The sequence below is a fragment of the Somniosus microcephalus genome, unplaced genomic scaffold (genome assembly GCF_052327205.1).
Source record: "Somniosus microcephalus isolate GS21.2 unplaced genomic scaffold, FLI_Smic_1.0 unresolved_chr9, whole genome shotgun sequence".
In the NCBI taxonomy this organism is placed as follows: Eukaryota; Metazoa; Chordata; class Chondrichthyes; order Squaliformes; family Somniosidae; genus Somniosus; species Somniosus microcephalus.
In genome coordinates, this window is record NW_028225187.1 from 15,932,056 (window position 1) to 15,948,331 (window position 16,276).

At 51.5% G+C, this 16,276-nt stretch overlaps 1 protein-coding gene across 1 annotated transcript in view; it reads right to left on the reverse strand.

Moving 5' to 3' along the window:
* Window positions 1-16,276, reverse strand: part of LOC147084820 (uncharacterized) — a 48,009-nt gene that overhangs the window by 1,994 nt on the left and 29,739 nt on the right. The window contains exons 6-7 of the mRNA XM_085979338.1: window positions 10,074-10,271; window positions 9,849-9,973 (exon numbers count right to left, since the gene is read on the reverse strand). Coding sequence (XP_085835464.1) covers window positions 9,849-9,973; window positions 10,074-10,271 — 323 coding nt within the window. The remainder of the gene's footprint in view (window positions 1-9,848; window positions 9,974-10,073; window positions 10,272-16,276) is intronic.

Below are 16,276 nucleotides of genomic sequence, written 5' to 3' on the forward strand. Positions count from 1 at the left end.
CCATGAGCCCTCATTTTGTTTAATAACCTCTTGTGTGGCACCTTATCGAATGCCTTCTGAAAATCCAAATATTCCACATCCACTGGTTCCCCCTTATCTAGTCTGCTAGTTACAAGCTCAAAAAACTCTAACAGATTTGTCAAACACGATTTCGCTTCACAAATCCGTGTTGACTGCCCAATCCTATTATTATTTTCTAAGTGCCCTGTTACCATGTCCTTAATAATAGCATTTTCCCTACTACTGGGCGGCACGGTGGCATAGTGGTTAGCACTGTTGCCTCACAGCGCCAGGAACCCGGGTTCGAATCCGGCCTCGGGTGACTGTCTGTGTGGAGTTTGCGCATTCTCCCCGTGTTTGCGTGGGTTTCCTCCGGGTGCTCCGGTTTCCTCCCACAGTCCAAAGATGTGCGGGTTAGGTTGATTGGCTATGATAAATTGACCCTTAGTGTTAGGGGGATTAAATACGTGGGGTTATGGGGATAGGGTGGGACATGTGTTGGTGTAGGGGTTACGGGGATCGGGTGGGATATGTGTCGGTGCAGGCTCGATGGGCCGAAATGGCCTCTATCTGCACTGTGGGGTTTCTGTGATTCTGTGATACTGATGTCAGGCTAACATAGAAACATAGAAACATAGAAGATAGGAGCAGGAGTAGGCCATTCGGCCCCTCGAACCTGCTCCGCCATTCAATGAGATCATGGCTGATCATCCAAATTCAGTACCCTGTCCCTGCTTTCTCCCCATATCCCTTGATCCCTTTAGCCTTAAGAAATATATCCAACTCCTTCTTGAATATATTTAATGAATTGGCCTCTACCACCTTCTGTGGTAGAGAATTCCACAGGTTCACCACTCTCTGGGTGAAGAAATTCCTCCTTATCTCTGTCCTAAATGGCTTACCCCTTATCCTTAGACTGTGACCCCTGGATCTGGACTCCCCCGCCATCGGGAACATCCTTCCTGCATCTAGTCTGTCCAGTCCTGTCAGAATTTTATAAGTTTCAATGAGATCCCCTCTCATTCTTCTAAACTCCAGCGAGTAGAAGGCCAATCGACCCAATCTCTCCTCATACGTCATTCCTGCCATCCCAGGTATCAGCCTGGTGAATCTTCGCTGAACTCCTTCCATGGCAAGAACATCCTTCCTCAGATAAGGCGATCAAAACTGCACACAATACTCAAGATGTGGTCTCACCAAGGCCCTGTACAACTGCAGCAAGACATCCTTGTTCCTGTACTCAAACCCTCTCGCTACGAAGGCCAACATACCATTTGCCTTCTTGACCGCCTGCTGCACCTGCATGCTTACCTTCAGCGACTGGTGCACAAGGACACCCAGGTCTCGTTGCACTTCCCCTTCTCCCAATCTATTGCCATTCAGATAATAATCTGCTTTCCTGTTTTTTACACCAAAGTGGATAACCTCGCATTTATCCACGTTATATTGCATCTGCCATACATCTGCCCAATCACCCAACCTGTCCAAATCATCCTGGAGTTTCTCGGCATCCTCCTCACAGCACACACGCCCACCCAGCTTTGTGTCGTCTGCAAACTTGGAGATATTACATCTAGTTCCCTTGTCTAGATCATTAATATATATTGTGAATAGCTGGGGTCCAAGGACCGATCCCTGCGGTACCCCACTAGTCACTGCCTGCCACTCGGAAAAAGACCCGTTTATTCCAACTCTTTGCTTCCTGTCTGCCAACCAGTTCTCTATCCAAGTCAATACCTTGCCCCCAATCCCATGTGCCTTAACTTTACACGCTAATCTCTTATGCGGGACCTTATCAAAAGCCTTTTGAAAGTCCAAATACACCACATCCACTGGTTCTCCCTTATCTATTTTACCAGTTACATCCTCAAAAAATTCCAGTAACTGGTCTGTCGTTCCCCGTTTTCTCTCTCCCTCCTTTCTTAAATAGTGGGGTAACTTTTGCCACCTTCCAATCCACGGGGACTATTCTAGAATTTATGGAATTTTGGAAAATGACAACCAATGCATCCACTCTCTATAGCCACCTCTTTCAAAACCCTAGGATGTAGGCCATCAGGTCCAGGAGATTTATTGGCCTTCAGTCCCATTATTTTCTCCAGTACTTTGTTTTTACGAATACTAATTTCTTTCAGTTCCTCATTCCTCATTCAGACCCTTGATTCTCCACCATTTCTTCCGTGAAGACAGACACAAAGGGCTCGAATTTCCAAGCCCCAAGGAAGCGGGTTTGGAGGCGGGAGTGGTGGGAAAATTGCAGAATCGGGGGGGGGCAGGAACCCAACCCGCCTCCGTGCCAATGTCCCAGGAGGCGGGTACCCGACCTGTGCTGGGAGCCGCCTCCCCGAGGCGGGAAGGGGATTAGTGCCAATTCACTGCCTGTTAACAGGTAGTTTTTTGCCTAATCCCTATTTTTAGCCCTGAAGTGTGGGCTGCCCGATGGCTCCGAACCACGGCAAGTTAGCGAGGCGGACCGTCGGTCTGCAGGGGTTGGAGGGGTCGAGATGTCCATTGTGCAGGTGAGTGATGGGTGCATGTGTGCAGAAGTGGTTAGCACTGTTGCCTCACAGCGCCAGGGACCCGGGTTCAAATCCGGTCTCGGGTGACTGTCTGTGTGGAGTTTGCACATTCTCCCCGTGTTTGCGTGGGTTTTCTCCGGGTGCTCCGGTTTCCTCCCACAGTCCAAAGATGTGCGGGTTAGGTTGATTGGCCATGATAAAAAATTGGCCCTTAGTGTTAGGGGGGATTAAATACGTGGGGTTACGGGGTTACGGGGATAGGGCTTGGGTGGGATGGCTGTCAGTGTAGGGACCGGGTGCTAGGGTTTGGATGATCAGCCATGATCTCGTTGAATGGCGGAGCAGGCTCGAAGGGCCGAATGGCCTACTCCTGCTCCTATCTTCTATCTTCTATGTAAGTGTGTGAGGTAAGTGTAAAGTGTTTTAATAAGTTTTACTTACCTTTACTTTCTCCTGCAGGCTTCCTTCCTTCAGTTCTCGGGAGTCCCTGAGCTCACCGGCACAGAAAGCAGAATGGCCGCTGAACTGTCAAAAGCTGCAGCCTCTGCTTTCTGGTCTGGAGAGATCTCTAACTGAGTCTGAGTAGAAGGACTCAAGTTAGAAGACAGATTGTCAGTGTTGGACAGCTTCACAGAGCTTGTCAAACGCTGATTTTTCATCTGTCAAAAGCTCTTGACAGATGAAATGTCAATCGCTGATGTCACCAGTAAGCTGGGCAGGCTTAACAAGGTCAATCAAGGGAAAATAGCGTGGATTGTCCACAAGTTGAAGGAGGCGGGGCTACAACCCAAAAAGTGGGAGTCCCGCCTCCAAAAGCTCCCCATTGACAAAATCGAGCCCAAAGTATCTGTTTAATTTCTCTGCCATGTCCTTCTTCCCCATTATAATTTCTCCTGTCTCAGCCTATAAGGGACCCATGTTTACTTTCACTAATCTTTGCGTTTTTACATACCTATAGAGGCTTTTACAGTCTGAATTTATCTGTCGCGCTAGTTTACTCTCATTCTATTTTCTCTTTCTTTATCAATTTTTATTTATCTCTGTCTCTCTCATTCCCTCCCTCTCTGTCTCTCTCTCTGTCTCTCACTCTCGCTCTCTCTCTCTCTCTGTGTCTCTCTCTGTCTCTCTCTCTCTCTCTCTCTGTCTCTCTCTGTCTCTCTGTCTCTCTCTCTCTCTCTCTCTCTCTCTCTGTCTCTCTCTCTCTCTCTCTCTCTCTGTCTCTCTCTCTCTCTGTCTCTCTCTCTCTCTCTCTCTCTCTCTCTGTCTCTCTCTGTCTCTCGATCTCTCTCTCCTACCTCTGGGGGACACAGTATCCGGGTCGGAGACGTGTGTGATGGAGAACCGAGTCTGATTGGCCGGTGAGACGGTGAACCTTGACCCCTCGCTCTCTCTCTGCTGCTCCTCCAATCCCGCGCAGGTTCGGATTGGCGGGAGCGTCGCTGCAGATTGCGTCACCATGGAGATGAAGGAGGACTTCGGAGCGGTTAAAGGGAAATCATCATCCCACTCGAAGCTTCCACCTGGGAACGGACGCAAGAGATTCATCAGGACCAGAGAGTAAAGCTCACTCTACACTGTCCCATCAAACACTCCCAGGGCAGGTACAGCACGGGGTTAGATACAGAGTAAAGCTCCCTCTACACTGTCCCATCAAACACTCCCAGGGCAGGTACAGCACGGGTTAGATACAGAGTAAAGCTCCCTCTACACTGTCCCATCAAACACTCCCAGGGCAGGTACAGCACGGGTTAGATACAGAGTAAAGCTCCTTCTACACTGTCCCATCAAACACTCCCAGGGCAGGTACAGCACGGGTTAGATACAGAGTAAAGATCCCTCTACACTGTCCCATCAAACACTCCCAGGGCAGGTACAGCACGGGTTAGATACAGAGTAAAGCTCCCTCTACACTGTCCCATCAAACACTCCCAGGGCAGGTACAGCACGGGTTAGATACAGAGTAAAGCTCCCTCTACACTGTCCCATCAAACACTCCCAGGGCAGGTACAGCACGGGTTAGATACAGAGTAAAGCTCCCTCTACACTGTCCCATCAAACACTCCCAGGCAGGGTACAGCACGGGGTTAGATACAGAGTAAAGCTCCCTCTACACTGTCCCATCAAACACTCCCAGGGCAGGTACAGCACAGGTTAGATACAGAGTAAAGCTCCCTCTACACTGTCCCATCAAACACTCCCAGGGCAGGTACAGCACAGGTTAGATACAGAGTAAAGCTCCCTCTACACTGTCCCATCAAACACTCCAGGGCAGGTACAGCACGGGGTTAGATACAGAGTAAAGCTCCCTCTACACTGTCCCATCAAACACTCCCAGGCAGGTACAGCCCGGGGTTAGATACAGAGTAAAGCTCTCTCCACACTGTCCCATCAAACACTCCCAGGGCAGGTACAGCACGGGGTTAGATACAGAGTAAAGCTCCCTCACATTGTCCCATCAAACACTCCCAGGGCAGGTACAGCACAGGTTAGATACAGAGTAAAGCTCCCTTTACACTGTCCCATCAAACACTCCCAGGCAGGTACAGCACGGGTTAGATACAGAGTAAAGCTCCCTCTACACTGTCCCATCAAACACTCCCCAGGGCAGGTACAGCACAGGGTTAGATAAAGAGTAAAGCTCCCTCTACACTGTCCCATCAAACACTCCCAGGGCAGGTACAGCACAGGGTTAGATAAAGAGTAAAGCTCCCTCTACACTGTCCCATCAAACACTCCCAGGGCAGGTACAGCACGGGTTAGATACAGAGTAAAGCTCCCTCTACACTGTCCCATCAAACACTCCCGGGGCAGGCACAGCACGGGGTTAGATACAGAGTAAAGCTCCCTCTACACTGTCCATCAAACACTCCCAGGGCAGGTACAGCACGGGTTAGATACAGAGTAAAGCTCCCTCTACACTGTCCCATCAAACACTCCCAGGGCAGGTACAGCACGGGTTAGATACAGAGTAAAGCTCCCTCTACACTGTCCCATCAAACACTCCCAGTGCAGGTACAGCACGGGGTTAGATACAGAGTAAAGCTCCCTCTACACTGTCCCATCAAACACTCCCAGGGCAGGTACAGCACGGGTTAGATACAGAGTAAAGCTCCCTCTACACTGTCCCATCAAACACTCCCAGGGCAGGTACAGCACGGGTTAGATACAGAGTAACGCTCCCTCTACACTGTCCCATCAAACACTCCAGGGCAGGTACAGCACGGTTAGATACAGAGTAAAGCTCCCTCTACACTGTCCCATCAAACACTCCCAGGGCAGGTACAGCACGGGTTAGATACAGAGTAAAGCTCCCTCTACACTGTCCCATCAAACACTCCCAGGGCAGGTACAGCACGGGTTAGATACAGAGTAAAGCTCCCTCTACACTGTCCCATCAAACACTCCCAGGGCAGGTACAGCACGGGTTAGATACAGAGTAAAGCTCCTCTACACTGTCCCATCAAACACTCCCAGGGCAGGTACAGCACGGGGTTAGATACAGAGTAAAGCTCCCTCTACACTGTCCCATCAAACACTCCCAGGGCAGGTACAGCACGGGTTAGATACAGAGTAAAGCTCCCTCTACACTGTCCCATCAAACACTCCCAGGGCAGGTACAGCACGGGTTAGATACAGAGTAACGCTCCCTCTACACTGTCCCATCAAACACTCCCAGGGCAGGTACAGCACGGGTTAGATACAGAGTAAAGCTCCCTCTACACTGTCCCATCAAACACTCCCAGGGCAGGTACAGCACGGGGTTAGATACAGAGTAAAGCTCCCTCTACACTGTCCCATCAAACACTCCCAGGGCAGGTACAGCACGGGTTAGATACAGAGTAAGCTCCCTCTACACTGTCCCATCAAACACTCCCAGGGCAGGTACAGCACGGGGTTAGATACAGAGTAAAGCTCCCTCTACACTGTCCCATCAAACACTCCAGGGCAGGTACAGCACGGGGTTAGATACAGAGTAAAGCTCCCTCTACACTGTCCCATCAAACACTCCCAGGGCAGGTACAGCACGGGTTAGATACAGAGTAAAGCTCCCTCTACACTGTCCCATTAAACACTCCCAGGGCAGGTACAGCACGGAGTAAGATACAGAGTAAAGCTCCCTCTACACTGTCCCATCAAACACACCCAGGGCAGGTACAGCACGGGGTTAGATAAAGAGTAAAGCTCCCTCTACACTGCCCCATCAAACACTCCCAGGGCAGCTACAGCACGGGGTTAGATACAGAGTAAAGTTCCCTCTACACTGTCCCGTCAAACACTCCCAGGACAGGTACAGCACGGGTTAGATACAGAGTAAAGCTCCAGGGCAGGTACAGCACGGGTTAGATACAGAGTGAAGCTCCCTCTACACTGTCCCATCAAACACTCCCAGGGCAGGTACAACACAGGGTTAGATACAGAGTAAAGCTCCCTCTACACTGTCCATCATACACTCCCAGGGCAGGTACAGCACGGGTTAGATACAGAGTAAAGCTCCCTCTACACTGTCCCATCAAACACTCCCAGGGCAGGTACAGCACGGGTTAGATACAGAGTAAAGCTCCCTCTACACTGTCCCATCAAACACTCCCAGGGCGGGTACAGCACGGGTTAGATACAGAGTAAAGCTCCCTCTACACTGTCCCCCATCAAACACTCCCAGGGCAGGTACAGCACGGGGTTAGATACAGAGTAAAGCTCCCTCTACACTGTCCCATCAAACACTCCCAGGGCAGGTACAGCACGGGTTAGATACAGAGTAAAGCTCCCTCTACACTGTCCCATCAAACACTCCAGGGCAGGTACAGCAGGTGTTAGATACAGAGTAAAGCTCCCTCTACACTGTCCATCAAACACTCCCAGGGCAGGTACAGCACGGGTGAGATACAGAGTAAAGCTCCCTCTACACTGTCCCATCAAACACTCCCAGGGCAGGTACAGCACGGGTTAGATACAGAGTAAAGCTCCTCTACACTGTCCCATCAAACACTCCCAGGGCGGGTACAGCACGGGTTAGATACAGAGTAAAGCTCCCTCTACACTGTCCATCAAACACTCCCAGGCAAGGTACAGCACGGGTTAGATACAGAGTAAAGCTCCCTCTACACTGTCCCATCAAACACTGAGGAAGAGGAAGGGAGACTAAGGATGAGGAGAATGAGGGAGGGGAGGTGTGTAGGATGAGGAGAAGGGGGCGACCAAAGACTTACTGAACCCGTCGATGTGAGGCAAAGTTTCGAGAAGCTCCTTGTCCTGTTGGCCCGGGGGTGTCCGCTCGCCTTCGGGCGTGTTGCCACAGCTCAGCGTGTTTTGTTGGGGTCTCCTGGAATGGATAAAGCGAGAGCAGGGGTCAGTGAGTGAACTTTCACCGCTCCTGGGGAGCAGGAGGTCACACCCAGTGTTGGCCGAGGTCACGAGTCTCTGGAGCGGGGTTTGCGGTGCGGAGCGAGAGACAGAGAGAGAGACAGAGCGAGAGAGAGAGAGAGACACAGAGAGAGAGAGACAGAGAGAGACAGAGAGGAGAGAGAGAGAGAGACACACAGAGAGAGAGACAGAGAGAGAGAGAGAGAGAGAGAGAGACAGAGAGAGAGAGAGACAGAGAGAGAGAGAGAGAGAGAGACAGAGAGAGAGAGAGAGAGACAGAGAGAGAGAGACAGAGAGAGAGAGAGAGAGAGAGACAGAGCGAGAGAGACAGAGCGAGAGAGACAGAGAGAGAGACAGAGAGAGAGAGAGAGAGAGAGACAGAGTGAGAGACAGAGACAGAGCGAAGAGAGACAGAGAGAGAGACAGAGAGAGAGAGAGAGAGAGAGACAGAGCGAGAGAGACAGAGAGAGAGAGAGAGAGTGAGAGAGACAGAGAGAGAGAGACAGAGAGAGTGAGAGAGAGACAGAGAGAGAGAGAGAGAGAGAGAGACAGAGAGAGAGACCTGGGCCCTGACAATAAACCCCCAAAAAAACCAAAGTCCTTGTGTTCCAGCAAAGATCCAGACATCAGGGACCCAGAATAAATTTCACACTAGGAACAACTAAAATCGAACAAACACTAACTACACATACTTGGGCATAAAAATCAGCTCTACGGGAAATTTTCACCTGGCTGTGAATGAATTGAAAGAGAAAGCTAGAAGGGCTTTCTATGCCATAAAAAGATCAATCCAAATAGAAATCCCAATTAGCATTTGGCTCAAAATTTTTAAATCAGTAATTGAACCAATTGCACTCTATGGCAGTGAGGTGTGGGGACCGCTAACACAACAAGAATTTGCAAAATGGGACAAACACCCAATTGAGATCCTACATGCAGAATTCTGTTAAAGTATCCTCCCGGACTCAAAGGAAAACCGTAAACAATGCATGCAGGGCAGAACTAGGCCAATATCCACTAATAATCACTATCCAAAAAAGAGCCACCAAATTTTGGAAACACCTAAAAATGAGCAACCCCCACTGCTATCATTACGAAGCCTTGAAATGCCAAGAGAGGACCATAAAGAAGAATACCCTCAGTCAACTAGTCCTGGGACTCAGTGAAGCAACCACTAACACTACTAACAATAACCAGCCCCAGGACAGTGACATCGTAGCAGAGAGAATTCGTCCCAACACAATTGTCACTAAGCAAAAGGAAAAATACCTGTCATATTGGGCAGAAACAACAAAAACCCAAAACAAACTCAATTGCTACCTTGGCCCTAAACAGACAATACAACATGGCTGATTACCTGACCATGGTAAAGGGATAGCAAACTGAGAAAAACCTTGACAAGGTGCAGACTTAGTGAACATAGCCTGGCGATCGAAAAGGTAGACACAGGCAGACCCGGCTACCAAGAGAGGCACAGGATATGCTATCACTGCAGTCAGGGAGTGGTGGAGACAGAGATGCACTTCCTCACAGCTTGTAGAAAATATCAGGGCATCAGGGAGAATTTCTACCCAAAGTTCACAAAAATATGCCCGGAATTCAGAAATTTGAATGACGACCAAAAACTCCCATACCTACTAGGGGAAGAGAGAAATTGTGTAACATTAGCGGCACACTATGTTACAGCTTGCCATAAACAGAGGGACAACCACTAAATATAAGAAAAGAGTATATACAAATTACATGAATGTATATTTATATACTCAGGGATATATCTGTTTATACACTGTATGGATAGATCTGTATTTTTGTGTACAAACATGAATGTTTTTCGATGCTTTGGCAACATAAGATGTAACTTGTCATGCCAATAAAGCGATTTGAATTGAATTGAATTGAATTGAGAGACAGAGAGAGACAGACAGAGAGAGAGAGACAGAGAGAGAGACAGAGAGATGGCCCCCTCACCTGGTCGAAGAGGTAGACTGTTACATCATCGAAGAAGGACACCATCTTCCTCTTCCTCTCCAGGTCGTCCATCTCGTCGGGGGAGCGGGGAGACTTTAGCAGGCTGCGCAGGTTGGAGGCCTCGTCTGTCTCCGTGACGACAATGGGGACCAGCCGGCCCTCTCCGGCCTTCTCCTCCTCCTCCTCCTCCTCCTCCTCCTGCTCCTCCCGCCCCCCGCCGGTCACTTCTCCTCCGCCCCGGGCCGGGCTCCTCATCCGAGGCCTCGCTCCGCTCCTCCTCCTCCTCCTCCTCCTCCTCCTCTTCCTCCTCCTCCTCTCGTCCGGCCAACTCTCCGGCCTCCCAGAAGTGCTTGGGACTGGTCAGTCTGGGAAGACCCTGGAACTCCAGCGATGGGAGAGCCAGTGAGAGTCGGGCAACCTTGGCTACATAAAGAGAAAAGATAAACAGAAGGACTGATGTTGAGTAGAATCCCACTGCCCCGCTCTCTCCCCATAGCCCTGTATTAATCGGCAAACTAATCCCACTGCCCCGCTCTCTCCCCATAGCCCTGTATCAATCCCCAAACTAATCCCACTGCCCCGCTCTCTCCCCATAGCCCTGTATCAATCCCAAGCTAATCCCACTGCCCCGCTCTCTCCCCATAGCCCTGTATCAATCCCCAAACTAATCCCACTGCCCCGCTCTCTCCCCATAGCCCTGTATCAATCCCAAGCTAATCCCACTGCCCCGCTCTCTCCCCATAGCCCTGTGTCAATCCCCAAACTAATCCCGCTGGCCCGCTCTCTCCCCATAGCCCTGTATCAATCCCCAAACTAATCCCGCTGCCCCGCTCTCTCCCCATAGCCCTGTATCAATCCTAAACTAATCCCACTGCCCCGCTCTCTCCCCATAGCCCTGTATCAATCCTAAACTAATCCCACTGCCCCGCTCTCTCCCCATAGCCCTGTATTAATCCCCAAACTAATCCCACTGCCCCGCTCTCTCCCCATAGCCCTGTATCAATCCCCAAACTAATCCCACTGCCCCGCTCTCTCCCCATAGCCCTGTATCAATCCCCAAACTAATTCCACTGCCCTGCTCTCTCCCCATAGCCCTGTATCAATCCTAAACTAATCCCACTGCCCCGCGCTCTCCCCACAACCCTGTATCAATCCCAAACTTATCCCACTGTCCTGCTCTATCCCCATAGCTCTGTATCAATCCCAAACTAATCCCACTGCCCCACTCTCTCCCATAGCCCTGTATCAATCCCCAAACTAATCCCACTGCCCCGCTCTCTCCCCATAGCCCTGTATCAATCCCCAAACTAATCCCGCTGCCCCGCTCTCTCCCCATAGCCCTGCATCAATCCCAAACTAATCCCACTGGCCCGCTCTCTCCACAGCCTTGTATCAATCCAAAACTAATCCCACTGCCCCGCTCTCTCCCCATAGCCCTGTATCAATCCCATACTAATCCCACTGCCCCGCTCTCTCCCCATAGCCCTGTATCAATCCCTAAACTAATCCCACTGCCCCGCTCTCTCCCCATAGCCCTGTATCAATCCCCAATCTAATCCCACTGCCCCGCTCTCTCCCCATAGCCCTGTATCAATCACAAACGAATCCCACTGCCCCGCTCTCTCCCCATAGCCCTGTATCAATCCCCAAACTAATCCACTGCCCCGCTCTCCCCCCATAGCCTTGTATCAAGCACAAACAAATCTCGCTGCCCCGCTCTCCCCCCATAGCCCTGCATCAATCCCCAAACTAATCTCACCGACCCACTCTCTCCCCATAGCCCTGTATCAATCCACAAACTAATCCCACTGCCGCGCTCTCTCCCCATAGCCCTGTATCAATCCCCAAACTGACCCCACTGCCCCTGCTCTCTCCCCATAGCCCTGTATCAATCCCCAAACTAATCCCACTGCCCCGCTCTCTCCCCATAGCCCTGTATCAATCCCCAACTAATCCCACTGCCCCGCTCTCTCCCCATACCCCTGTATCAATCCCCAAACTAATACCACTGCCCCGCTCTCTCCCCATAGCCCTGTATCAATCCCCAAACTAATCCCACTCGCCCCGCTCTCTCCCCATAGCCCTGTATTAATCCACAAACTAATCCCACTGCCCCGCTCTCTCGCCATAGCCCTGTATCAATCCCAAAATAATCCCACTGCCCCGCTCTCTCCCCATAGCCCTGTATCAATCCTAAACTAATCCCACTGCGCCGCTCTCTCCCCACAACCCTGTATCAATCCCAAACTAATCCCACTGTCCTGCTCTCTCCCATAGCCCTGTATCAATCCCCAAACTAATCCCACTGCCCCACTCTCTCCCCATAGCCCTGTATCAATCCCCAAACTAAACCCACTGCCCCGCTCTCTCCCATTAGCCCTGTATCATTTCAAAACTAATCCCACTGCCCTGCTCTCTCACCATAGCCCTGTATCAATCCCCAAACTAATCCCACTGCCCCGCTCTCTCCCCATAGCCCTGTATCAATCCCCAAACTAAACCCACTGCCCCGCTCTCTCCCATTAGCCCTGTATCATTTCAAAACTAATCCCACTGCCCTGCTCTCTCACCATAGCCCTGTATCAATCCCAAACTAATCCCACTGCCCCGCTCTCTCCCCATAGCACTGTATCAATCCCCAATCTAATCCCACTGCCCCGCTCTCTCCCCATAGCCCTGTATCAATCACAAACTAATCCCACTGCCCCGCTCTCTCCCCATAGCCTTGTATCAAGCACAAACTAATCTCGCTGCCCCGCTCTCCCACCATAGCCCTGTATCAATCCCCAAACTAATCCCACCGACCCACTCTCTCCCCATAGCCCTGTATCAATCCCCAAACTAATCCCACTGCCCCGCTCTCTCCCCATAGCCCTGTATCAATCCCCAAACTGATTCCACTGCCCTGCTCTCTCCCCATAGCCCTGTATCAATCCCCAAACTAATCCCACTGCCCCGCTCTCTCCCCATAGCCCTGTATCAATCCCCAAACTAATCCCACTGCCCCGCTCTCTCCCCATACCCCTGTATCAATCCCCAAACTAATCCCACTGCCCCGCTCTCTCCACATAGCCCTGTGTCAATCCCCAAACGAATCCCACTGTCCTGCTCTCTCCCCATAGCCCTGTATTAATCCCCAAACTAATCCCACTGCCCCGCTCTCTCCCCATAGCCCTGTAACAATCCCCAAACTAATCCCACTGCCCCGCTCTCTCCCCATAGCCCTGTATCAATTCACAAACTGATCCCACTGCCCCGCTCTCTCCCCATAGCCCTGTATCAATCCCCAAACTAATCCCACTACCCCGCTCTCTCCCCATAGCCCTGTATCAATCCCCAAACTAATCCCACTGCCCCGCTCTCTCCCCATAGCCCTGTATCAATCCTAAACTAATCCCACTGCCCTGCTCTCTCCCCATAGCCCTGTATCAATCCTAAACTAATCCCACTGCCCCGCTCTCTCCCCATAGCCCTGTATCAATCCTAAACTAATTCCACTGCCCCGCTCTCTCCCCATAGCCCTGTATTAATCCCCAAACTAATCCCACTGCCCCGCTCTCTCCCCATAGCCCTGTATCAATCCCCAAACTAATCCCACTGCCCCGCTCTCTCCCCATAGCCCTGTATCAAACCCCAAACTAATCCCACTGCCCCGCTCTCTCCCCATAGCCCAGTATTAATCCCCAAACTAATCCCACTGCCCCGCTCTCTCCCCATAGTCCTGTATCAATCCCCAAACTAATCCCACTGCCCCACTCTCTCCCCATAGCCCTGTATCAATCCCAAACTAATCCCACTGCCCCGCTCTCTCCCCATAGCCCTGTATCAATCCCAAACTAATCTCACTGCCCTGCTCTCTCCCCATAGCCCTGTATTAATCCCCAAACTAATTTCACTGCCCCACACTCCCCATAGCCCTGTATCAATCCCCAAACTAATCCCACTGCCCCGCTCTCTCCCCATAGCCCTGTATCAATCCCAAACTAATCCCACTGCCCCGCTCACTCCCCATAGACCTGTAGCAATCCCCAAACTAATCCCACTGCTCTGCTCTCTCCCCATAGCCCTGTATCAAACCCCAAACTAATCCCACTGCCCCGCTCTCCACATAGCCCTGTATCAATCCCCAAAATAATCCCATTGCCCCGCTCTCTCCCCATAGCCCTGTATCAATCCCCAAACTAATCCCACTGCCCCGCTCTCTCCCCATAGCACTGTATTAATCCCCAAACTAATCCCACTGCCCCGCTCTCTCCCCATAGCCCTGTATCAATCCCCAAACTAATCCCGCTGCCCCGCTCTCTCCCCATAGCCCTGTATTAATCCACAAACTAATCCCACTGCCCCGCTCTCTCGCCATAGCCTTGTATCAATCCTAAACTAATCCCACTGCCCCGCTCTCTCCCCATAGCCCTGTATCAATCCTAAACTAATCCCACTGCGCCGCTCTCTCCCCACAACCCTGTATCAATCCCAAACTAATCCCACTGCCCCGCTCTCTCCCCATAGCCCTGTATCAATCTCCAAACTAATCCCACTGCCCTGCTCTCTCCCCATAGCCCTGTATCAATCCCAAACTAATCCCACTGCCCTGCTCTCTCCCCATAGCCCTGTATCAGTCCCCAAACTGATCCCACTGTCCCGCTCTCTCCCCATAGCCCTGTATCAATCCCCAAACTAATCCCACTGCCCCGCTCTCTCCCCATAGCCCTGTATCAATCCCCAAACTAATCCCACTGCCCCGCTCTCTCCCCATAGCACTGTATTAATCCCCAAACTAATCCCACTGCCCCGCTCTCTCCCCATAGCCCTGTATCAATCCCCAAACTGATCCCACTGCCCTGCTCTCTCCCCATAGCCCTGTATCAATCCCCAAACTAATCCCACTGCCCCGCTCTCTCCCCATAGCCCTGTATCAATCCCCAAACTAATCCCACTGCCCCGCTCTCTCCCCATACCCCTGTATCAATCCCCAAACTAATCCCACTGCCCCGCTCTCTCCACATAGCCCTGTGTCAATCCCCAAACGAATCCCACTGTCCTGCTCTCTCCCCATAGCCCTGTATTAATCCCCAAACTAATCCCACTGCCCCGCTCTCTCCCCATTGCCCTGTAACAATCCCCAAACTAATCCCACTGCCCCGCTCTCTCCCCATAGCCCTGTATCAATTCACAAACTGATCCCACTGCCCCGCTCTCTCCCCATAGCCCTGTATCAATCCCCAAACTAATCCCACTACCCCGCTCTCTCCCCATAGCCCTGTATCAATCCCCAAACTAATCCCACTGCCCCGCTCTCTCCCCATAGCCCTGTATCAATCCTAAACTAATCCCACTGCCCTGCTCTCTCCCCATAGCCCTGTATCAATCCTAAACTAATCCCACTGCCCCGCTCTCTCCCCATAGCCCTGTATCAATCCTAAACTAATTCCACTGCCCCGCTCTCTCCCCATAGCCCTGTATTAATCCCCAAACTAATCCCACTGCCCCGCTCTCTCCCCATAGCCCTGTATCAATCCCCAAACTAATCCCACTGCCCCGCTCTCTCCCCATAGCCCTGTATCAAACCCCAAACTAATCCCACTGCCCCGCTCTCTCCCCATAGCCCAGTATTAATCCCCAAACTAATCCCACTGCCCCGCTCTCTCCCCATAGTCCTGTATCAATCCCCAAACTAATCCCACTGCCCCACTCTCTCCCCATAGCCCTGTATCAATCCCAAACTAATCCCACTGCCCCGCTCTCTCCCCATAGCCCTGTATCAATCCCAAACTAATCTCACTGCCCCGCTCTCTCCCCATAGCCCTGTATTAAACCCCAAACTAATCTCACTGCCCCACACTCCCCATAGCCCTGTATCAATCCCCAAACTAATCCCACTGCCCCGCTCTCTCCCCATAGCCCTGTATCAATCCCAAACTAATCCCACTGCCCCGCTCACTCCCCATAGACCTGTAGCAATCCCCAAACTAATCCCACTGCTCTGCTCTCTCCCCATAGCCCTGTATCAAACCCCAAACTAATCCCACTGCCCCGCTCTCCACATAGCCCTGTATCAATCCCCAAACTAATCCCACTGCCCCGCTCTCTCCCCATAGCACTGTATTAATCCCCAAACTAATCCCACTGCCCCGCTCTCTCCCCATAGCCCTGTATCAATCCCCAAACTAATCCCGCTGCCCCGCTCTCTCCCCATAGCCCTGTATTAATCCACAAACTAATCCCACTGCCCCGCTCTCTCGCCATAGCCTTGTATCAATCCTAAACTAATCCCACTGCCCCGCTCTCTCCCCATAGCCCTGTATCAATCCTAAACTAATCCCACTGCGCCGCTCTCTCCCCACAACCCTGTATCAATCCCAAACTAATCCCACTGCCCCGCTCTCTCCCCATAGCCCTGTATCAATCTCCAAACTAATCCCACTGCC